The sequence below is a fragment of the Schistocerca cancellata genome, chromosome 8 (genome assembly GCF_023864275.1).
Source record: "Schistocerca cancellata isolate TAMUIC-IGC-003103 chromosome 8, iqSchCanc2.1, whole genome shotgun sequence".
Classification (NCBI taxonomy): Eukaryota; Metazoa; Arthropoda; class Insecta; order Orthoptera; family Acrididae; genus Schistocerca; species Schistocerca cancellata.
This window is the reverse complement of record NC_064633.1, coordinates 398444043-398468191: the sequence shown is the minus strand read 5'-3', so window position 1 is coordinate 398468191 and position 24149 is coordinate 398444043. Positions and strand designations below refer to the sequence as shown.

Here is a 24149-nt window from a genome sequence, read left to right as displayed (position 1 = left end):
CTTTTAAATAAAATTACAACAATTTCACTTTTTTTCCTTTTTGAGATTATGATTTATAAATATTGATTCTGGATTTGCTGTCTAATTGCTTATGTTGCAAATGTTCACGTGAACCTTTCTTTGAACATATTCATTTTTTGTACTGTCCAAATTAGTTTAGGTACGTAAAATATTCCTTTTGACAGGTCCAACTTGTGAATGCAGCGTTTTGTTTGTTCTTTGCTGTCCAGATTTCCTTTTTAAGCATATCAAACTTTTTTAGCTATCCTCATGGAGACTAACTTTGATATTCTGCACCTACTGTTTTGTTTCTTTGGATCTATGACTGCATTGTTTTTTCTCACTCCAGCTCCTCAGTCTTTGTAACATTCCTTTATTTTCATTTATAAAGGCCTTTATTTTTTATACACCTCAAATTTTTCAACTCAAAACATTTGTAGGGGAGCTCTATTTACATTACCTTGATGTAATAAGTTAGTTTATTACATCTTCCATACAGCATTTGAATGATTCCTGTGTTCCTAAATCACTTAAGGTAAGTCAATTACACTGATCTGTAATCTCAAGTCTTATTGCCGTCCTCCCCTAATCTAGCAACCATTACTTAAAATTAAACATTTCATCCTCCATTCTTGTTAGATGATGCATATTAGGTATCATAAATTAATTCTATTTTTAATTTTGTTTGGCCCATCTGTAACTGGTTTTTTCCATTGAAAAAATTTTGTGCCACACTACTTCCAGCAGCTGGGAGATAAAACTCCAGAGTTTGTTCTAAAAGGCTTCCTGTTGTGGAAACATAGCGATAATTTAAAATTTGTGCCAGACTGAGACTAACCTGGATTTCCTGTTTGTCATTAGTAGTTTCATTAACCATTAGGCCCTTTGGTGCAAATCTCCATTACATTGCTGGTTCGGCATATCTGAATGGTTTGCATTGGTACCATTTAGAGTTGTTGTAGTTTCATTGATTTCATCTCCGTCATACCATTCATTTAATTTCATCTTCATCCAGTTATGTTTATCTTCTCTTATGGTTGTAGCATTCATTGCTTGAGAATGTTTCATTTCTGTTGTTGATTAATCTCACCAGTTATTTCCAACACTGATAGACAAAGTATGATGATTACTTTACAGCTTTTATATCAGTCAGTGTATGAAGGAGCCCTAGACTTTGGGCCCCACTGCTGCTTTAAGCAGTTAAGTTCTCACACCAGGTACCAGATCCTTCTGTGCCCCTGAACTCGGAGCCTGTGTTTGTATGTGTTTTTCCCTCCCCACTAATGATAGGCTGTGATCCTGGAGCATGAACTGTCCCCTTGCCACCTTCACACCTAACAAGGACTCCCATAATGTGATTAAACAATGTAACTACAATGGATATTATTGTCACCAGCCAGAACTAAAACTACAAATGTCCTCCAGTTCTTTGATCTGTGTTGCTCTCTGAGAAACATATTTCATTAATGACCATTCCATTCCCTAACCTGTTGAGGTTATCATGCTTTCTTTTTGAACTGTACTGGCCCTGAGAGAGCATCTAGTGAGATCTGTACATTAGTTTTTACAGTTGTCATCAGTGAGTGGACCCACAGTATCAGTGAAATTGATATCAGTGATCAGCATTTGTAACATTTATTTTCTTCCAGGCAGGCACTGACTAACGTTGAGATGACTACCTTAATCCATCATGTTTCTCCACCCTTTCTCCTGCCTGGGGATTACAGTGCACATCACCACATGTGAAGAAGTGCCACTTCTTCTGGTAGAGGCCTTGCAGTTGATTAGTTTCTTTCTTATCTTGCTATGTCTCCTCTCTATGATTGTACCTCTAACCTCTAACCACTTTAGTGCTGTCCTTGGCATCTTTTCAGATGTTGACATTACAATATCTTCTCTTGATCTCATGGCTTCTCTACAGTGGGCACTACGTCACCATCCTTGTGAAATTTATTACGTTCAGGTGATCCTGTCATCTTTTTTGTCACCACCCAATGGACCCATTACTGTATTGAGGTCCCCGAAGAGCCAGTTGGTATTTGTATGCCTTTGCCATTACATTTGTCCCTTCTCCATCAGATTGTATCAGAAAGGTTGTCGAGATGTCTCTGACTCGATCACCCACATTAATAGAACTACTGTGCCCCTTTTTATGGGATATTTCCATCAGCAGCTGGTTGTGTGGTGGACCAGAGACGTGGCACAGTACTACTCAGGACTGTCATATGGCCCTGTGATATCTTGAGTGACTTCCTTCACATACCACACTCATTGCTTTGGGGCTCCATGCAAAGCCTTGCTACGAAGTTAAGCACAGTAAGGAGTGCTGGGAGAGCTATGTTTCCTCTGTGGGAACATTTACCTCTGGCATCCCAGGTGTGGATGAAACTCAGTAGTCTACTGGTTCGTCAAAGATAAATAACTATTCAGAGTCTCCTCCTTCATGGTGGTAATTCTACGGATGTGTTGACTATTGATGAACAGCTCATGACCCAGTTCGCAACAATGTCAGCATCTCTTCTTATCTAGCTACCTTCCAATGCATAAAAGACATGTTGAAGATGACACTCTGTAGTTTATGTCTGTAATACTGAATTATGTAATGTTCCTTTTGCTGATCAGGAACTGCTACAGGCTCTTCTCTTGATATGGCTCCAGGCCCTGATTCGATTCATGATCAGATGATCCACCATCTGGATGTGACAACCAGACTCCCATCTACTCAAGGTCTTCAACTTTATTTCACTTGAAGATGTTTTCCCTTCTCTTTGAGTGCGATAAATTCATCATCCTGACCGTAAACCAGGCAAAAACCTGTGACCATCGACAGCCTCACCAACATGCTCTGCAAACTGTTTGAATAGATAGTAGAGTGATGATAATGATGGGTTCTGAAATCACATTGTCTTTTGTCTATCAGTGTTGTTTCTGGGAGGGGGGGGGGGGGGGTGCCACAACTGGCCATCTGGTTATGCTAGACATAGCAGTCTGACAAGCTTTTTCTAAATGGCCACATCTCATTTGCAGATTTTTTTCAAATTATGTAAGGCATACGACACTTGTTGGCACCACCACTTTTTACTTATCCTCCAAGATTGGGTTTTCAAGGTGTGCTATCAACTTTTATCTGCCAGCTTTTATCCTTCCGATTGTTTCAGGTTGGAAGTGGTACATCGCTCGACTCCCTATGGTTCCGAAAGAACAGTGTCTCTAAGGGCTCAGTGCAGAATGTTACACTCTTCCTTATCACCATCAATGGCCAAGTGACATCTGTCAAACTTGTGGTTACACTGAACTGCTTATCAATGGCTTTTGATTTTTGTACAACTGTCAGTCAGTAGCCTTATCTGAATGCCAGTTCCAAGGAGCCATCTGGAGGGCCTCTGCTTGGACTCTTTCCCATGGCCTTCAGTTTTCCCCCACTAATCGTGAGTTACGTATTTCTGTCTTTGTACCACAGTTCATCTGAAACTGCAACTCTGTTTTGGTACACAGTGGTGCACAATTCCAAATTTTGTGACTCCTCCTTGAAATAATATGGCTTGACTCCACCATATTTGTTACTTTAAAACTAGCTGAATGTGGAAATTTAAAGCTTACTACTTCCTTGCCCACAGCTCTTGGGTTGCAGAAAGTGCTGTTCTACTTCATTCTTACTGGACATTGGTCTCGTCTTGATTGGACTGTGATTGAATGTATGGTTCAGTGCTACCTTCATCTCTGAAATTATTGGACCCGGTACATCGTTGTGGTGGAAGACTGGCCACTGGTGCCTTCCAGACCAGTCCCATAGGCAGTCTGCTTGCCGAAGTGGGGATCTTACCTCTTCACTACCAATTGTATGAACTCTTGCTATTCATACAACTTACTAAATTGCTTTTCATACAAGGGATGTCAACTATCCAATGCCCACTGTTGAATGTGTTTCTCCGTTACAATGCCCCTCTGCTGGATCCTCTGCCTTCTCCATAGCTCCCTTAGAGTGTGCTCGCTGTGTATTCCTGTGACTTGTCCTTGGTTAGTATCCAGACAATGAGTTAAGTCTGGTCTGTTTCAGGAACCTCAATTTCAGTCACTCCTTCCTGACCATTCTGTTTCTCTGAGTTCTTTGGAAGTATGAGGAGGTGCTACTGTCATTTACCCTGATGGCTCTAAACCCTTGGACAGGATGGGAAAATGTTGTGTTTATGCAGCAAAACTTCTAACATTAACAGTGTCCTATGTTTTATTAAACAGATCTCCTTCAATATTGTCTCAAATTCTAGTAACTCACTGAACAGTCTCCAGGCTACTGATCTTCTCTCTGGTCTTAGTCATGCTGTACTCCGATTTGTGATTGACATTTCAGTGAATTGAGTGGAAAGGCCAGCTGCCAGTCAATCATAGTTCTTTCTTCAGAGCCACATGGTCACTGTGTTACCTGTTTTGTAGATGCATGCAGAGCCTTGTCTAGCATATCTGGTTGCACGCTGGCAACACTTCCCATCTCCACTATGATTGTCAATCATGAAGTTATTTTAATTGGAGAATACCTGCTCATTTAAAATAACTGATGATGGTCGAAGTAGAGAGGATATAAAATCTAGACTGGCAATGGCAAGGAAAGCATTTCTGAAGAAGAGAAATTTGTTAACATCGAGTATAGATTTAAGTGTCAGGAAGTCGTTTCTGAAAGTATATGTATGGAGTGTAGCCATGTATGGAAGTGAAACCTGGACGATAACTAGTTTGGACAAGAAGAGAATAGAAGCTTTCGAAATGTGGTGCTACAGAAGAATGCTGAAGATTAAATGGGTAGATCACATAACCAATGAGGAGGTATTGAATAGGATAGGGGAGAAGAGGAGTTTGTGGTACAACTTGACTAGAAGAAGGGATCGGTTGGTAGGACACGTTCTGAGGCATCAAGGGATCACCAATTTAGTATTGGAGGGCAGCGTGCCAGGTAAAAATCGTAGAGGGAGACCAAGAGATGAATACACTAAGCAGATTCAGAAGGATGTAGGCTGCAGTACATACTGGGAGATGAAGAAGCTTGCACAGGATAGAATAGCATGGAGAGCTGCATCAAACCAGTCTCAGGACTGAAGGCCACAACAACAACAACCTGCTCAGTTGTCTTTCTCTGGATACCTGTTCATGTGGGTATCTTGGGAAATAAGCTGCCCAACTTGTCTAAAAGTTGCTTTGACAATTTTAGACCGAGAGTTGCAGGGGCAAATAAGACCTGTACACAATTGGAGATGGAACATCATCTGGTGGCCTACTGCTCCCTCTAATAAACTCCATGCTGTCAAATAAATTATGAGTGCATGGCTCCTTTTGTTCCCTATGTATGGAATCCACCATCCTATGTCATTCCCGCATTGCTCCTTCCAGATTAACCCATAATTCTGTCTTAAGTACTGAGCAACACCACTTTGTGATTGTGGAGACTTGCAGAGAGTAGCTCTCATCGTGGTGGAATGCCCCCTCCTACTGTCTCTCCATGCCTTGCATTGCCTTCCATGTTCTTTGCTTTTAATGTTGACAACATTCAGACAGGTGGTTTGGTTTTTCATTTCCTCCAAGAAATTGGATTTTATTCTCATATCTAACATTTTAAACTGCTTTTGGGGGGAGGGTTTGGAGTTGTTGGTGTTGGAATATCTCCTCCTCCCCTCCACCTCCCCCCCCCCTCCCTCAAAGTTACCTCTTCCCCTTGGATTGCATTCCCATGAAGGCAAGACTTTGATTCAGAAACCTGAAGTTTCCATTGTTTGATTAAGACTTTGATTCCTTATACCTGATACTAGGTGACAGTGGAAGGAGAGTTGAATAGGCTTTTTATGCTTCCTCCAGGAGAGTGGGTTCTATTCCCATTTTTAACAGTTTGACTATCACGGATTGGGGGTGGGACAGTTGTGGGGGAGATGCCTCCCACTGCATGCTGAGCCCTGCGGGACACAAAACAGTGAACACACCTACTCATCAGATTGCTTTTCTTACTTTATTTTACTTTTGTTGGTACTACTGATTTTCGTTATTTTATAACCTTTTCACTTTTACTGTCATGGATCTCGTCTCTACTTGACTAGGAGTTATTTATCCTGGTACTGTGTTACTCTGCATCAGCACAGGAGAAGATAAAATGAAACTGACAGGAGGTGGGCTCATCTTCTCTCTAGCATGCAGACTGGCCCAATCTGTTTATATTTATACCTCATTCATTTATTCCTCATCTGTGGCATCAATGACTTGATTTTACAGTTGTGTGTATTATTAGAATTTGATCAAATTTATGGCTGATGTCACCACTAACTTCAGATAGACCTCTGTCCTGTAGCCCCCCCCCCCCCCTCTCCACACACACACACACACACACACACACACACACACACACACACACACAAAACCAGCCAACTACAGCCCAATATCCATAAACTAAAATAACCAAATATGTATGTATCAGTCATGAAAGCCTTCACTGTATGCTCTATCAGGATTTTGTAATCCTGGTGTGCCGTCTACAATAGTGTTGATGTACTGCAATACACAATTCCTCATTCTCTGAGAAATTTTTTATTTAAATGTAATATATTGAGTTATAAATTTAATGCATTCCTCATTAACTTACAGCAGCTTAAAAAAATATTTTTTACAGATTCAAGCATTAAATCAGGGGTCAGAACCAGTGTTGTGCTGCCCACAACCAGGTGTAGTAGGCTCATTCTTCCCCTTTGGCCAGAGTGGTTTTGGTGTGAATACAGGTGCAGCAGCTGTTGCACTACTTGGTAGCCAGTTGACTCTCAACACAAGCTTTCTTGGTGGAGATGGCTTGGATTCACAGTCTCTTCTCAATGCACCTGACTGAAGTGGACTGTATTTGGAAGTAAAGTAAGTAATTACTGCAGTTTTGCCTGCATTAGTCAATCAAATAACTTTTTATAAAAAAGCAAGCAGAGCAATATGAAGCATTAACTTGAAAATATTACTATCGTAAATACTTATAATGTAATTGGATAGATAAAATATCTACTCACCATGGGACAGCACAATATGCACATTTTAAAAAGTTACAGTTATGCAAGCTTTTGGAGCCAGTGGCTTCCCCTCCCGGCAATAGGATTGAAGGGGAAGGGAGAGGGTTGAAAGAAACGGACTGGAGAGGTCTAGGAAAAAGGGTAGATTCCGGAAAAGTCACCCAGAACCGCGGGTGAGGGTAGACTTAACCAGATGGAATTAGAACGAAAGACTGATTGTTGGGGTCTCTACCTGATCAGATTTGAAAACCTGAGAGCTTAATGGTGGAAGACAGGGTAATATGCAAGACAGAGATTACTGCTAAAACACTGTGCACAAGTTAATAAGAGTGAAAAGCTAAAGCTATGTTGTTTGTACAAGACAAAGGTGGGAGGGGGATGGTGAAAAATAGACAGGGAAGAAAATGAAAGATCTAGAAAATGAAAACGGTGTAAAGAAAGGATAGTTACTTCAAAGAAATGCTGAGACAGAAGAAATTAGTATAAATTAAGGCCAGATGGGAGGTGATAACCAAGGATATGTAGGGCTAGTTCCCATCTGTGGAATTCTGAGAAACTGATGTCTGGGGGATCCCGCGTGTGGTGAAACATCCACCAAGGTCACGACTGTCTTGTAGAGCATGCTCTTCGACAGGATATTGTGTGTTGCCAGTGTACACCCTCTGTCTGTGCCCATTCATCCTAACTGATAATTTGGTAGTGGTCGTGGCAATGTAAAAGGCCCTAATGTACTTTAATTTCTTTCATCTCAGCATTTCTTCACAGTAGTTTTCTACATCTTTCATTTTCTTACCTGTCTGTTTTTTGCTGCCCCCTCCCACCTCTGTTAAGTACAATGCACTTAGCTTTGCACTCTTATTAATTCATGCATGATGTTTCAGCAGTATTCTCTGTCTTGCATACTGCCCTACTTTCCAACTTTAAGATCTCAGCTTTTCAAATCTCACCTCATGCTGTCCCCAACAATCAGTCTTTCCTTCTCATCCCATCTGGTGAAATCTCCCCTGACCTGCAGTTTTGGGTAAATTTTCCAAAATCTACCTCTTTTTCTAGACCTCTCCAGACCACCTCCAATATGCAGATTGTTTATCATAAATTATTTCATAGGGGGACAATCCTGTGGTGGTACGTTGGAGACTGTTTAAGACATCCGAAAAGTTTTCAGTATGTTCTAACCAATTGGTATGGCCCTTATTACAACACATCCTGCATGGGCGACATATCTCCCTTAAGTATTGTTCTGTTGGATTACAGGATGGAGAGTAGATTGAGATGAGAATATGTTTAATGTTGTGTTCATTTGTAAACTCCTTCCAGGTTTTGGATGTGACCTGGCATCTATTATCTGCAAGTAAAGCCTTTAGTGTACCGACTATAAGAAAGTAGTCTTGGGTCATTTTTTCGAATTATTTTCTTGCTGGTTGTTTTCTTTAGGGAGTACATATTAATGAACTTCGAGACTAGGTCTACCATTGCAAAAATGTAACAGTATCCCTCCCTCCCCTTTTGCTCTGGGTAATTACACATGTAAGTCAGTGCCCATGAGGTCCATTTCCTTGTTAGGCATTACACTTTGTAAATGACCCTTGTTGGTGTGATTATCAACGTTGATATGTTGGCACCTGCCTCAGGATGCAAGGCACTTTGTTACTCTGCAGGCAATATTAAGAACATAGACACAGTCCTGTATTTTTTGAGTACACTTAAGGCTCCCACAATGACCAAAACTGATACGAGTGTAAAATATTAAGGTGCCTATGTTCTCTTCAGACCAGCAAACCTTCCACCTATCACTATCAAGGCTATGCCTGTAAAAAGGTACCCCCTTGAAAATGTAGTAGTATTGTATCTTTTCTGGGCCCTTTTTTCCCCTAGATAACTTTTTACCAGTTTCCAATTGTCGTCATAGTTCTGATTACATCTGAGGTGACTGCAAATTATTTTAAGATCTATTTCCTTTCTTTGCTCCCTTTATATACATCATGGTGAGGTCTTTCCTTTTATTTCCATGTTCAGTGTCATCTATATTTCCCACTGGTCGTCTGGATAGGGCTTCAGCCACAGTGTTGACACTCCTCTTAATTTATTCCACAGAAAAGTTAAACTGCTGGAGAAAAATAGTCCATTGGGTCAGTCTAGGGTGGTAGAGTTCACATTCTTGAATATAGCTTTAAGACTTTATGATCTGTATATACCTTTACTTGGTGACCTAATAAGTAATTCCTAAATTTTTGATTCCCCATACTATAGTTGAAAGTTCTCTTCTGAAATGAAGTAGTCTCTCTCTCTCTCTCTCTCTCTCTCTCTCTCTCTCTCTCTCTCTCTCTCTCTCTCTCTCTCTTTGTAAGTATCCTACTTGCAAAGGCAACTGAATGGTGGACTTTAACCTCATCTATTTCTTTTTCTGGGATACATGGACCACCAACCCAAAATCACTGCTGTCAGTTGTAAGGCAAAAAGGGGTGGATAAGTCAGGTCTGTGTAATAATTCGCTGTTCACCAACTGTGCTTTGATGTCATTAGATGAAGATTGACATTCATCATTCCTTTCCCAGACACTACTCTTTTTAAGCAATGTATTGAGACATGTTGCATTTAGTGCTTGTGTTTTCACATGTTTGTGAAGGAACCCTATGAAACCAAAAATGACTTAAGTTGTTTCTTAGTCTTAGGAGGAAAGAAATCAGCAGTTGCTTGCACTTTATCTTTGTCAGGGAGCATCCCATCTTCAGTGATCCTATGTCCCAGAAACTTAAGCTGTTTGAGAGCAAATTTCAGTTAGATAGCTTCAATTTCATTCCTCCCTTTCTCATTTTGTCACCAATTTGTCTCAAAGTTTCCACATGTTCTTTCCAAGTCTTGGTTAAGAATAAAATATCATCTGCATATATAGTCAGTTTATCTAATAGTTCTCTTCACAGTATATGACCCAACCCCCCTGATAAACTCTGCCACCAACACATTTAAGCCAAAAGGTGCTCACATCCTAAAAATTTGGTCAGATATTGTGAGTCGAAAACTAGTCTAATGCACCTGTCAGCCTTTGATACAACAACCAGCAGATTATTGTATTGGTTGCAACTATATTCTATTATTTTCCATTTTTGGGAATACTACAGGGCTTTATAAAGAAAGGGTCATAGGGTTTTAGTCTCAAGGTTGAAATATGCTATCCTGGCTGAGAGCCCAGTTGAAATATGGTATTCCGGCTGAGCCACAGTTGAAATATGGATCCCGGCTACGACACACGTTGAAAATATGCTCACTATTTTTTATTTACTTAAATTTGCCATATTTTGTGACAGTACCTTTTCCGTTAGATGTTTACACGGCGATATTAGTCTTGGCTTCAGTTGTCTAAGTATGATTCCACAATGCATCTTTGTCGGTTGCAGAATTGACGTGTTCAACGTGTTTCCCTCATTTTGGTGTTTCAAATACCAATTCTTCAAATGTAGTTTCTTCTTATAGTTAATACAAAAAAAAACAGTAACATTATTCAAAATTATTTATGATGGCGACCTTCACATTGTTCTACCGTCAACACACACCAAGAGTTAACTGCCGACTGGCTATAGTCAAAGACGACTCCAGCGTCAAAGATGTTTTACACAACACACAAGCTTCCACTTGTAATCAGTCTCTTTGCTATTCTTCGATACATTTACTAATAGTAATCAGTATGCTTTCATTCTCAAAAATATAAGTAAATTAACATATAATAAGGCAAATTACAATAAAAAATATTCTGACAAAAAATATAAGAAAACATTCACAATTTGGTATTGACAAATACAGTAAAAAAAAGTAACATATCTCCCAGATCCATTACAACTGCTCCCCAGGGCTTTTGTTGTTATGAACATATACAACAAAATCCCGACCACACTCAGTAATGGATCTGTATTACACAATTAGTACATTAATGATACAGTCTGATAACCTCTTCCAAATTCGGACTCTTTGAATCTGTGGACTTGTTACTGGCTGTTGTTGCAATGATACTTCCCCATCAATCTCATACATAAAAAGTTCAAGTAAAGAAATTATTTGACATGACAAATATACGTGGTATAAAACATACATGAGAAATATTCTAACATACAGCATACAGATTGAAAATAATAGAAAGGTAAAACTCATTTCCTAGAATAAGATTTAAATTTTTTTTATATATCAATGTTAATTTCATTATGCTTACATATTGTACAGTAAAAATGATACTGGACATATATAGTGTAGTGTTTTTTTCTATATATTTGCCTTTTATACATATATATATATATATACCTAAAAACAAAGATGATGTGACTTACCAAATGAAAGTGCTGGCAGGTCGACAGACACACAAACGAACACAAACATACACACAAAATTCAAGCTTTCGCAACAAACTGTTGCCTCATCAGGAACTTTCCTGATGAGGCAACAGTTTGTTGCGAAAGCTTGAATTTTGTGTGTATGTTTGTGTTCGTTTGTGTGTCTGTCGACCTGCCAGCACTTTCATTTGGTAAGTCACATCATCTTTGTTTTTAGGTATATTTTTCCTTCATGGAATGTTTCCTTCTATTATAACCATATATATATATATATATGAATATAATAGAGGGAAACATTCCACGTGGGAAAAATATATTTAAAAAGAAAGATGATGAGACTTACCAAACAAAAGCGCTGGCAGGTCGATAGACACACAAACAAACATAAACATACACACAAAATCTAGCTTTCGCAACCAATGGTTGCCTCGTCAGGAAAGAGGGAAGGAGAGGGAAAGACAAAAGGATTTGGGTTTTAAGGGAGAGGGTAAGGAGTCATTCCAATCCCGGGAGCGGAAAGACTTACCTTAGGGGGAAAAAAGGACAGGTATACACTCGCACACACACACATATCCATCCTCATATACACAGACACAAGCAGACATGCTTGTGTCTGTGTATATGAGGATGGATATGTGTGTGTGTGCGAGTGTATACCTGTCCTTTTTTCCCCCTAAGGTAAGTCTTTCCGCTCCCGGGATTGGAATGACTCCTTACCCTCTCCCTTAAAACCCAAATCCTTTTGTCTTTCCCTCTCCTTCCCTCTTTCCTGACGAGGCAACCATTGGTTGCGAAAGCTAGATTTTGTGTGTATGTTTATGTTTGTTTGTGTGTCTATCGACCTGCCAGCGCTTTTGTTTGGTAAGTCTCATCATCTTTCTATATATATATATATATATATATATATATATATATATATATAAAGAAAGATGATGAGACTTACCAAACAAAAGCGCTGGCAGGTCGATAGACACACAAACATACACACAAAATTCTAGCTTTCGCAACCAACGTTTGCCTCGTCAGGAAAGAGGGAAGGAGAGGGAAAGACAAAAGGATTTGGGTTTTAAGGGAGAGGGTAAGGAGTCATTCCAGTCCCGGGAGCGGAAAGACTTACCTTAGGGGGAAAAAAGGACAGGTATACACTCGCGCGCACACACACACACACACACACACACACACACACACACACACACACATATCCATCCGCATATACACAGACACAAGCAGACATTTGTAAAGGCCTTTACAAATGTCTGCTTGTGTCTGTGTATGTGTGGATGGATATGTGTGTGTGTGCGAGTGTATACCCGTCCCTTTTTCCCCCTAAGGTAAGTCTTTCCGCTCCCGGGACTGGAATGACTCCTTACCCTCTCCCTTAAAACCCAAATCCTTTTGTCTTTCCCTCTCCTTCCCTCTTTCCTGACGAGGCAACCGTTGGTTGCGAAAGCTAGAATTTTGTGTGTATGTTTGTGTTTGTTTGTGTCTATCGACCTGCCAGCGCTTTTGTTTGGTAAGTCACATCATCTTTGTTTTATATATATTTTACTTTGATCTTTTTTTAATTTTTTTTACTAATTCTTTTTCCTTTTGTATATTTGCTTGTAATTTTCTTTTTTTTAGTACAGCTAAAGATACATCAGTATTATCTAAATTTTTTGCAATTATTTATGTACACTTGCCTCTACTACAATATTACTACAAGTCACATTCTTGTGAAGAGTACTTTTGCTCCCCACAACATCAGTATAAGCAATTATAAATTGCTTATATATCATGAGGCTTTACCTAAAATTGGTTTTGAAACTTATACCTTTGCATGCATGTCCTCACACGCATGCCTTCACCCACAGGGAAGACTTAGCTTCCAAAAATTAGAAAAATTCAGAAATGCTCACTAGGGAGACTCTTTTTTTTTTTTTTTTTTTTTGTAAAAAAGTAAAAATAAATCTTTTTCTCATTTTTTGTTACAACAGTGTTTTTTCATCAGTTTCAGTTAACATGTGACTTCAAATTATTAATTTATACATGCAAATATACATACTTGGTTGTACAGGTAGTTTTGTTCTAACAAGCATATTCCAGTGGAGGACTTTTTAGATGATAATAGGTTATTTAAATTTTGAAATTATGATTTCTATTTATATAGTTTCACTCCACCTTTTTTTTTTCCTCGAAACCACTACTAGAGGATTATTATATGCATTGATACTCCTTTCTATTATATTAAATCCTTCCATCTTTTTCAACTCTTTCTCAACAGCAGGTCTTTTTGGTATTGCAATACTGTATGGTTTTATGAAAAATGGTTCATGAGGTTTTACCTGAAGCTCACAGTGATAACCCTTTACCCTACCAGGTATGTCACTGAAAACATCACTGTATTCCCACAGCAGATTTTCTAACTGTTGTTTTTGCTCCCCAGATAAATTTTCTGTTTCTGAAATTTTCAAATTTACTAAATTCCCAAATTCAACTTCATCAGTATCAAATCTATGAGTTTCAATATCCTCCAATCTATTTTCTTTTAGTAAATTGATACTGTCAAAATTTCCATTACTCTGATCACCAAGTGTGTTCACAAAATTTGTCTGAATGTATTCCCTTTCACTAGTTTCTATCAAAAGTTTTCTTCCAACCCAATCAAATGCTGTATTTACTTTTACTATCCAATTCATACCCAAAAGAAAATCCTCATTCAAATCCTGAATTACAAAACATCCATGTGTGAACAACTTGCCTTCAATTAAAAATGTCACTAAAGCCTGGCTTTTTACCAATTTACTGCTCTTCCCAGTAGCACCTTTTATCTTTACTCCAACAACTGGCTTTTAAACAAAATCTTTCCCCACTTTCAATTTCTTGCTTAACCTTTCAGATATTCCCGAGATCTCACTTCCTGTATCAATTAAACATTTACCAATCCATGACCCAATTTGAACTTTTATATAAGGACTGCAAAATTGATCACTTTTCTCAGAACCTGTATCCTCATGTAATAAATCACTTTCAATTTCCCCAAACCTATACTTATCAGAATCATATGGTATATCATTACATGTATTATTTGTCACAGTTATAAAATTTGCACAAGATACAAAATTGTCATTAGTACTCCCTATTATCTCAAATAGTCAAGAATTTTCATCCAAATCACATTGTATACTATTGAAGTACTTATCCTTCAGCTTTTCAAAAATGAAATATCTCATCTTTTTCCACCACTCAGGACATACAGTTTCACATACATTAATAAGCATCTTTCTAAAGTTCTTGTCAAAAGAAATAGTTTCATTGTTCAGCCATAAATTCATAAGAAATGTGTGTGTGTCATTAGTATCTGTAAAAGTTTCACTTAGGCTAGAAGTTATACATGCGTCATCATTATTTGTGTAGTCAGATTCTTTACCAACAACATCAAAATTCACACTTTCACATACACCCAGCTTGTGAGCCTTATTCACCCTGGTAACATCCCTGGGAATTTCTATAACATTTTCACTATTTAATCCATTTGCAACCATGTGTATACTCAACTCCCTATTTAAACTAATGAAATACCTTTCCTCAACATCATCATCAATACCATTACCATCATTATCAACTTTATCATCAACATCATTATCATTATACATATTCAAGTCATACACATTCAAATTATCCCCCAAAATATAATTTCCCCTTTCTAAAGTTACCAGATCCCTTTCACCAATATTTTCATTCTCACAGCATGCATTCTCTCTTTCATTCACACACATCTCTGAACTACTACAAATTACATCATCTGACAAAGTGTTGTTCTTTTCTGCCCAAGTGTAAAACTCTGTTAAATTAAATGAATCACAATTACTTTTATCTACTGTATGTTCTTGTGTCCTGAAAATTTTATCTTTATCAATATCATCATTATTTTCCTCTTGAAATTTCTTCAATAAATAACAACTAATGACCTCATGTGATAGCTTAGGTTTGGAACTGTCATGTTTAGGTTTATGATAGTCACATCCATTGGTCCTTTCATCATGCTCACCTTCTGCCTCAACCTTGCGGACCTTCAAGGGGGCGTCTACTCGTTTTTTATTTCCGGTTCCTGTTTGAACTGCTGATTGTGGTTCTGCCAATGCCTCTGATCCACATTTCTGTTCCCATTCCTATGCCAAACATTACCTGGTTGTTGGTAGTTTCTATTGTACTGATCTCTATCAAAATTTCTGTGATTTTGATCCCTTAAGTGTTCTCTATTTTGTTGATTATTTCCGCAAAAATCATGTTCTTGTTTTGGATAAAAGTTATGGTCCTTTTTCTGAAAATTGTTATATCCCCCTGAATTTTGACTGACACCATGATAATTGTTTTGTTCCCTTTTTTGAAAGTTACCATTTCCCCAATTTTGACCATTACCTTTCTGAGTAAACCCACTGTGTGTTGTTGTTGTTACCCTATCCAACTTTTCAATATAATTGAGAAACTGCTCTACATTACTATCAGGACAATGAACTAAACTCAACTGCATTGCTGATGGCAATCTTCTCTTTAAGGTATCAATTTTGATCAAGTCATCCAAAGGTTTTGTTAAATGAATAAGTTTTTGGAGTTCACTTTGGCAAAATTGTTTCATGCTCCCATCTGATTCTCTCTAGTTTCTCCCATTCAAAAATTCACTTTTGATTCTAGTTTGTGTAAGATCATCCCAAAAATTTTCCAGAAATGTTGATTCAAATTCTGAAAAGGTCATCCCCAAAGTTACAATCTGGTTTGCCCAAGTCAAAGCTTCCCCTTCCAAGAATTTTTTCACAAATTTAATTTTTATATCATCTGGTGAGTGAGGTAAAAAACAATTCTTACAATACTGTATAAAATCAACGGGATGTAAGGGTCCATCTACCGAAAAGTGCTTCACTGGAATATTAGATACAAGATTGCATGTGTTGACATTGTAATTTTTGCTTTGAAATTCAATGTCAAAACTTTCAATTTTTTCGCTAAGTTCTTTGACAGATTTTTTGTTTTCTAAATCATTGCACTCTACTTTTTTTTCTAAAGTAACCAAACGATTATCAGTTTTTTGTTCTCCATTTTTTACTAAAACTTTTGTATTCTCATCCAAATTTTTAATTTCCCCTTTTATCTCATTAAAATCAATTAAATTTCTTTCCCTATCTGCCAGTAACTCATTTTTTACAGTATTAATTTCATCGCTCAATTTAGCATCAATTTCATTCACTTTTGCTTCCACAGATTCAATTTTTTCCTCAACACTGCCAACTCTGTTCGAAAGATCAACCACTTGGGTATTGACTGCTTGGACTTGCAACAAAATGTTATCAATTTTTTCATCCCAGTAAGTCTTATTGTGATTGTTTAATTTCTTTTGTGAAATTTACAAGAAAACTTTTTAAATCAAATTGATCGGTTCTTTCTGTTTCATTTGACCTGTCCTGATTTTCGAAGTCTATTAAATTACTAGTTTCTACTTTAGTCACAATACTCTCGAAAATCTCATAAGTCATTGTGAAGAACAAAAATTTATACACAACAATACAAAACAAGATAAAAATATTGTTTTAACAAAATACGAGGGTTTCGTGACTTATCTGGAGCACTCTTCTACTGTTGCAAATCCACGTTTTCCATCCATGTGATTGTTGACCAAAATTCTTGAAGTATTTTCTTCTGTCGAAAATTATATTTTTTGCCGAAACATTTCTTCTCAAAACTTTTACTTCCTGATGAACACAAATACTGTAACACACATTCTGAAGAAACTGGTATTAACACACAAAAATTTTCTTCCTCGTAGCACTGTTGAAGATCACGTGAACACAATATCCCGGCTACAGTCCCCAGTTGAAATATTGTATCCCGGCTGAGAGCCCAGTTGAAATATGGTATTCCGGCTGAGCCACAGTTGAAATATGGATCCCGGCTACGACACACGTTGAAAATATGCTCACTATTTTTTATTTACTTAAATTTGCCATATTTCGTGACAGTACCTTTTCCGTTAGATGTTTACACGGCGATATTAGTCTTGGCTTAAGTTGTCTAAGTATGATTCCACAATGCATCTTTGTCGGTTGCAGAATTGACGTGTTCAACGTGTTTCCCTCATTTTGGTGTTTCAAATACCAATTCTTCAAATGTAGGTTCTTCTTATAGTTAATACAAAAAAAACAGTAACATAATTCAAAATTATTTATGACGGCGACCTTCACATTGTTCTACCGTCAACACACACCAAGAGTTAACTGCTGACTGACTATAGTCAAAGACGACTCCAGTGTCAAAGATGTTTTACACAACACACAAGCTTCCACTTGTAATCAGTCTCTTTGCTATTCTTTGATACATTTACTAATAGTAATCAGTATGCTTTCACTCTCAAAAATATAAGTAAATTAACATATAATAAGGCAAATTACAATAAAAAACATTCTGACAAAAAAATATAAGAAAACATTCACAATTTGGTATCGACAAATACAGTAAAAAAAATAACATATCTCCCAGATCCATTACAAGGTGCATTTATAATCTTTTACGCATCCAGATCTTTCCCTGAAAATATCACGATATTCCCATAAAAATGCCTCAAGCTCTGTCTTCTCTTCTAAATTTAATTCTTTAACCTCCTCTGCTTTACTTTTAACTAGTTCACTATAAGATTCTGTATCAAAAGGATCATCATAGCACTCTACCTCGTCCTCATTATAACTTGAAGCATGAACATCGTCAGACTCCCGGATCTGGTTACTGGCACCATTACTTAACATTGACATTTCAGTTTTCCCTGAAATCACAGTCTTTGGGCCTGTGAACATAATGCTTTTAAATTGAACCTTGGCTTTTGTTATCCAATCTGTGCCTAATATTAGATATTCATTCAGGTCTTACACCACTAGGCACCCTTTTGTAAACTCTGTCTCATCAATTTTAAAGCACAGAGGAATCTGTTCTGTAATTAGTTTATTGTTTCTCCCTGTTGCACTTTGTAGCTTAACCCTAATTGCAGAGAATTCAGTAAAACTGACACCCTCTTTTATTTTTATCTCTCAATTTTCTAAGAGATCCCACAAATTAGACTCCCAGTATCTGCCGGGCAGTTTCCTTTACTGGTATCCAATTGGACATGAATATATGGGCTTCTTTGAATTTCATTGTTACCTATTTTCCCTCTCGTATAATAAACACTCCTCAATCTCTCTGAAACCCACATCTTTCTCATTTTAAAGAGGGGCATTACTTTCAATAGGCTGTAAATTTTCAACTATGATATTGCAGTTGGATTCAACAGTTGTTTTATAATTTCACTTTCTGGTCTAAAATCCTGACAAATTATATCCACTACCCCTTCATCCTTATTACTTTTCCAAATTTATCAAAATACTCCGTAGTATGCTCTCTAATCTATCCTTAAGCAGTCCCTGAGTCGCAGATAGGCGCAACAAAAAGACTGTCACAAATAAAGCTTTCGGCCAGTAAGGCGTTAGTCAAAAACGGACACACACACACACACACACACACACACACACACACACACAAATGCAACTCACACACACTTGACTGCAGTTTCAGGCAACTGAAACCACACTCGTGTGTTTTCAGTTGCCTAAGACAGCAGTCATGTGTGTGAGTTGTGTTTAGTTGTGTGAGTTGTGTTTAGTGTGGTTTCAGTTGCCTAAAACTGCAGATGTGTGAGTCTTTCCTTTTCATAGTATTGTTACATTCCATTGTGGATTTTCCATTGTTTGGCTTAAGCAATCCCCCTCTCACTAAATTTTGAGAAAACATATCATATACAGTTCTGTACAGTAAATGGTATAACATCAATGATAAATGAAAAGAAGTCTGTTGCTAAGGCAGAATATTCAAAATTTCTCGGCATGTGTATTGATGAGGAATTGAATTGGAAGAAACACATTGGTGATCTGCTGAAACATTAGGTTCAGCTACTTATGCTGTTAGAGTTAACACAAATTTTGGTGATAAACATATCAGTGAATTAGCCTATTATGCCTGTTTTCACTCAATGCTTTCGTATAGTCATATTCTGGGGTAATTCACACTAAGAGAAAAAGTATTCATTGCACAAAAGCTTGTAATCAGAATAATAGCTGGAGGCCACCCAAGATCACCTTTCAGACATTTATTTAAGGAATTTGGGATATTCACAGTATCTTTGCAATACATATATTCACTTAAGAAATTTGTTATTAATAACCCATCCCAATTCAAAAATAAAAGCAAAGTGCATAGTAACATCAGAAGAAAGGATGATTTTCACTATTTTGGGTTGCATCTGACTTTGCCACAGAAAGGGATGAATTATGCTGCCACAAAAATCTTTGGTCGTTTGCCAAACAGCATTAAAAGTCGGACAGGTAGCCAACCAGCATTTATAAACAAATTAAAGGAATCTGGATGACAATTCATGTTCAATAGATGAATTTTTAGATATGAAATAGTAACTGAAAAAAAAAAATCAACTGGAATGATTTGACTATCATATATTTCCCTATATGTACCTACATCATCTTCATCATTAAGACAAGTAATGGCACTCCCATTGTCATACATATCACCACCTTTTATTTCCATATAAGTCATCCCATCTAATTCTTCTTCTAGCAGATCATCATCACTAACAACCACAAAAACATAAACACCTTCATACACATCGCAAGTGTCACTAAAAAACAACATCAACATCATCAGTTTTACTGTTTGTCACAATTAATATCAGCTAACAGAGGTTCAGCAATATCCTTAAAAGTTGCTTCACTAAATAAATTCTTAGAACCATATTCATCACATTGAGCATTTTCAGAGCTATCTTTTTTATTCAAAACTTCATTACTATCGTGCAACTCGTTAAATAAATTTGTCAAGATAACTGCATCCAGTTCATTGTCTACCTTTGGTTTTCAAGGCTGCTCCTTGTTTATACTGGGTAGATTTTCCTCCCAAAAATCTCTTTTGAAGTTTATTTAATTTACCTGATACGATTTGTCATTTCTATTATGAGATTTTTCCCTATGATTATCTCTACATCTTCCATTTGTATTAGGTTGGTTTCTAGTTACATCAAAACTCCTTAAGACCGACAGGCTCCCTGTGAACAAAAGTCAGTTTCCCTGATGGTTTCTTTTGTTCTCAAATTGCCTGTTATCAGACCTCTTTTCATTACCACACCCCTGTCTGTTTCCTGCTTCTGGTTCTCTCTCATTAGGTAAGTTCCTGTCCTGGCTTTGGTTATTTCGTCTGTAGGTCTATCTCCCCTTGAATATTCCCTTGTTTCCCTGTCATCATTATGATGATTATAAAATACTGTTTATTGCCACATAGCAAAGACAGATGACAAACGTAGATTCTGCCTCAAAAACTGATGAAAGAGAGACCTGCAGGTTACAAAAATCCACCAGTATTGATAGTAAACACTACAACGGATTAATTGTTATAAACAGACTTTAAGTGAATTACAATGAAAAGTTTTACATTCAGTTGACAACTTGGATGGAAAAATACTTCTAATTTACTGGTACATGTTTTTAAATAAAATGGCCACAGTAATTTTTATGTTTTTGTAGTGAAATATGAGTTGTTCAATTTAACTACAATACAATTACTGCTTTCTTTACTTACAGCTAAACTAATTAATAAAAAAAGAGTTCCTACCATTTATTGAGAGGTAAAATTTACATAATTGGCTTGGTTATCAGAAAGTTAGATTTGTTTACAATTCCTAATAATGCTGTCACCATGAATTGAACAGTTTTAACATATGAACTTGTTTCTGTAGTTTTGAACACTTGAAAAGTTTAAGTGTTTGGGTTAATATTATTACATTGAAATATGATGTTTGTAATGTTTGATAAATTACATTGCATCACTCATTGTTTGGGATTACATTTTTGCAGATTACAAAAGAGCCAGATAAGTATCTCGACATCAGTATTTAGTAAATGACAGTTCTATGTGTGACTTCAAATATGGTTGAAATTACTTGTTATGCTTCAGTTTTCACAACACACCTTATCCAAAGAAATTTCAGACTTGCGGACAGTCATTGTCCACTTCACAGTGAGATATTTTGACTGGGCACCTGCCAGTCATCCTCAGGTAAACTATCATATGCTTACAAAGACTTCTTGTTACGCATTTTGTTAGTGAAGAGTGTGTGTGTGTGTGTGTGTGTGTGTGTGTGTGTCAGACAGTGGTGTTAGACAGTGGTGACTGACTGAGCACACTACTCAGTGAACTTCACCATCGCTGGTGTTACTGAATTCAGATGTCCTCAGGACTGACACTTGCCTTGCAAACTTCAAACATTGTAGTCTTCATTTTGATCAGTTCATGGAGAGATGGGAGTTCCATGCATTATCCAACTGGTACTCACTATCATGATTCACCAAATTTTCTGCCACATATATTTCCACGGATTCTTTGATTGTGTAGTCCCAAAATGATGTTGCTGTGGTCAAAACAGTTGTTGTGTCATACTCCATTGAATTTCTGTTGGAGATACAATGTTAAGCAAAAGCAGACTTCATTGGTTGCATCAGGAAAGGGCAATGTTAATGTTTGGTGCAGCGTTCTCCAATGGTGTGCAGAAACTGGCCAGTGTAAGCCATACGACATTGGCAAGGTATTTTGTAAATTACAGCCTTCCACAGTAACAAATGGTCCTTCACTGATCCGCAAAAAGTCGACAATTTTAAATAGCATATGGTGAACACTTAATCAGAGATTTCTAGAAGTTCCTGGCTGCCTTGAACAATTAATAAATGAAGGCAGAGCTAGGGATTTTTCCGGCATAATCTCCTCTTTCTCCACTTCTTCGTTTTTGGGTTTAACTGATAGTGACCCCCATTGTGGGTCCGGGGGTTAGAATTGGACCGAGGTACTCCCGGCTGTTGTAAGAAGCAACTAAACGGAGTCTCCCACATTCCGGCCTGATAAGTTTGGGTTCCCTTTTAGGGTTTGACCTTCACATCTTCCAAGTTTTTCTGAAGTGCAAGCCATTTGGGGAAGGACGCCTTACATAGTGCAACATATTTCCATTGTGCAATTAGACGTTTTGCACCTCCTATTGTCATGACTCTGCAACACCAACCACAATCCAGCTATTTGGGCAAGGGCCGTCATGGGGTCCATCATCAACTTCCATTGTTTGCTGTCCTCTTTCACCACCATGACAATATTGCCTTTCTCTGCGCCCGATATTTAGCACGGTAGCCAATCCATCATGGTGGGGCCATTATGTACCCACTTGGTTGTAGCCTCCTGAAACACAGTGGTTGCCCTGCTGATGCCCGAGCTACAACCTCCCCATGTATGCCAAGGAGTAGGTGCTCATCGTCTTGGTGGCCTATGCTGTGGTTTGGTGGCGCATGTGGAAGAGCATCTGATCAGAGTGAGTGGCGTCAGGCCAGATGACCTGCAAAGAAGCAGAGAAAGTCATCTCTTGTTCATGGCCGAATGGCCCCGGCAGTCTCTAAGAAGGATAAAGTAGACTATAATGCAGCGACACATGATACCAAATAGTTCTCCTCCATAGCTACATCATGGCAGAAACATAGGACTGGAAAAAATAGATCCTTATTTGCCTCAGTATTTCGTCTGCAGTAGGACAGATGGGGACTCCTTTCTGGCTACAAAGCCCCCCCCCCCCCTTTTTTTGTTGAAAATCTGGAGAAGTGGCTGCACTGTCCAAAATGAGAAATGGGTTAGTCCTGATTCAGACAGCATCCCCAGCCCAGTCCCAGGCTTTGCTCACCTGTGGTCAGCTGGGTGATATTCCCTTTTCCGTCATGCTCCATAAAAGCCTTAACATTGTCCAGGGAATTATTTTACATTGTGACCTTTTCTTGCTATCCGACAATGAGCTGTGTTCCAATTTAGAACAGTGGCGTCTTCACATTGCCCAGGTTACTACAGGTGCCTTCATCTTGGCCCATGAAGGTGGTTCATTACCTGAATAGGTCAAGGTGATACTATACTGATATGACATAAAACCATACGTTCCTCCCCATATTCGGTGCTCGAAATTCGGGCACATGTCTTCCCGATGCATTTCCAGTGCCACATATTAAGACTGCGGAAGTCCACTGCATCCAAATACTCCATGTGCATCTCCTCCCACCTGTGGCAACTGTGGAGAGCACAACTCCCTCTGCTTGCCGGACTGCACAGTACTCCAAAAGGAATAGAAAATTCTGGAGTCCAAGATCCTGGACCAGCTGACTTACCAAGAGGCTAAACGGAAATATGAAAGTTGCACCACATTCCCTTATCTTCTTCATACCTACAGCTATGTTGACATCACCCCCACTGGCGAATGTAGTTTCCTCGTCTGTCTCGTACAGTGGGCTCTCAGGATCACCCGACTACATCCGCCAGCGCCTCTTTGGTTGTTGGGGGCACTTTGTCTGTTGCTCCCAAAGCCTCTACTTTGGGAGCAATGCCTTCCCAAATGCCAGGAACTTCAGTCCCCACCTCCCAGCAAGAGAAGCAACAGCCTTCTCCAGCTCCTCTTGCAAGGAAGGGGTCCATCGAGACTCTCCCTTCCAAGATCTCCATCAGTGCAAAAGTGGACCCACAAGCTGTTGGTTAAAAGGCTTCATGTTTTTCGTCTGTACCTGATGCTGTTTCAGGGAAGGCCTTCCAGCAAACGCCTAAAGAGCTGGGAGAGGACAAACTGATGAAGAAGAAATCAGTTAAGGAACAGGAGACTCAGGTGGCCCCAACACCACTCTCCCTGTAAGTTCCACGTCGGAGGATGATGTGGAATTTGTAGTGTCCCTGGAGA

The 24149-nt window shown here is 38.3% G+C and overlaps 1 protein-coding gene across 2 annotated transcripts in view; it reads left to right on the top strand.

Annotated features, from left to right (window-relative positions):
- LOC126095768 (myotubularin-related protein 10-B) overlaps positions 1–24149 on the top strand; it is a 127219-nt gene that overhangs the window by 87471 nt on the left and 15599 nt on the right. Inside the window, exons 13-14 of one of the 2 annotated variants that reach the window (XM_049910575.1) lie at positions 6644–6876; positions 16580–16683. In XM_049910575.1, the coding sequence (XP_049766532.1) occupies positions 6644–6853 (210 nt within the window). In that variant the 3' untranslated portion in view covers positions 6854–6876; positions 16580–16683. Of the gene's footprint in view, positions 1–6643; positions 6877–16579; positions 16684–24149 lie in introns of those variants that run through there. The other variant, XM_049910574.1, reaches the window with a different exon arrangement.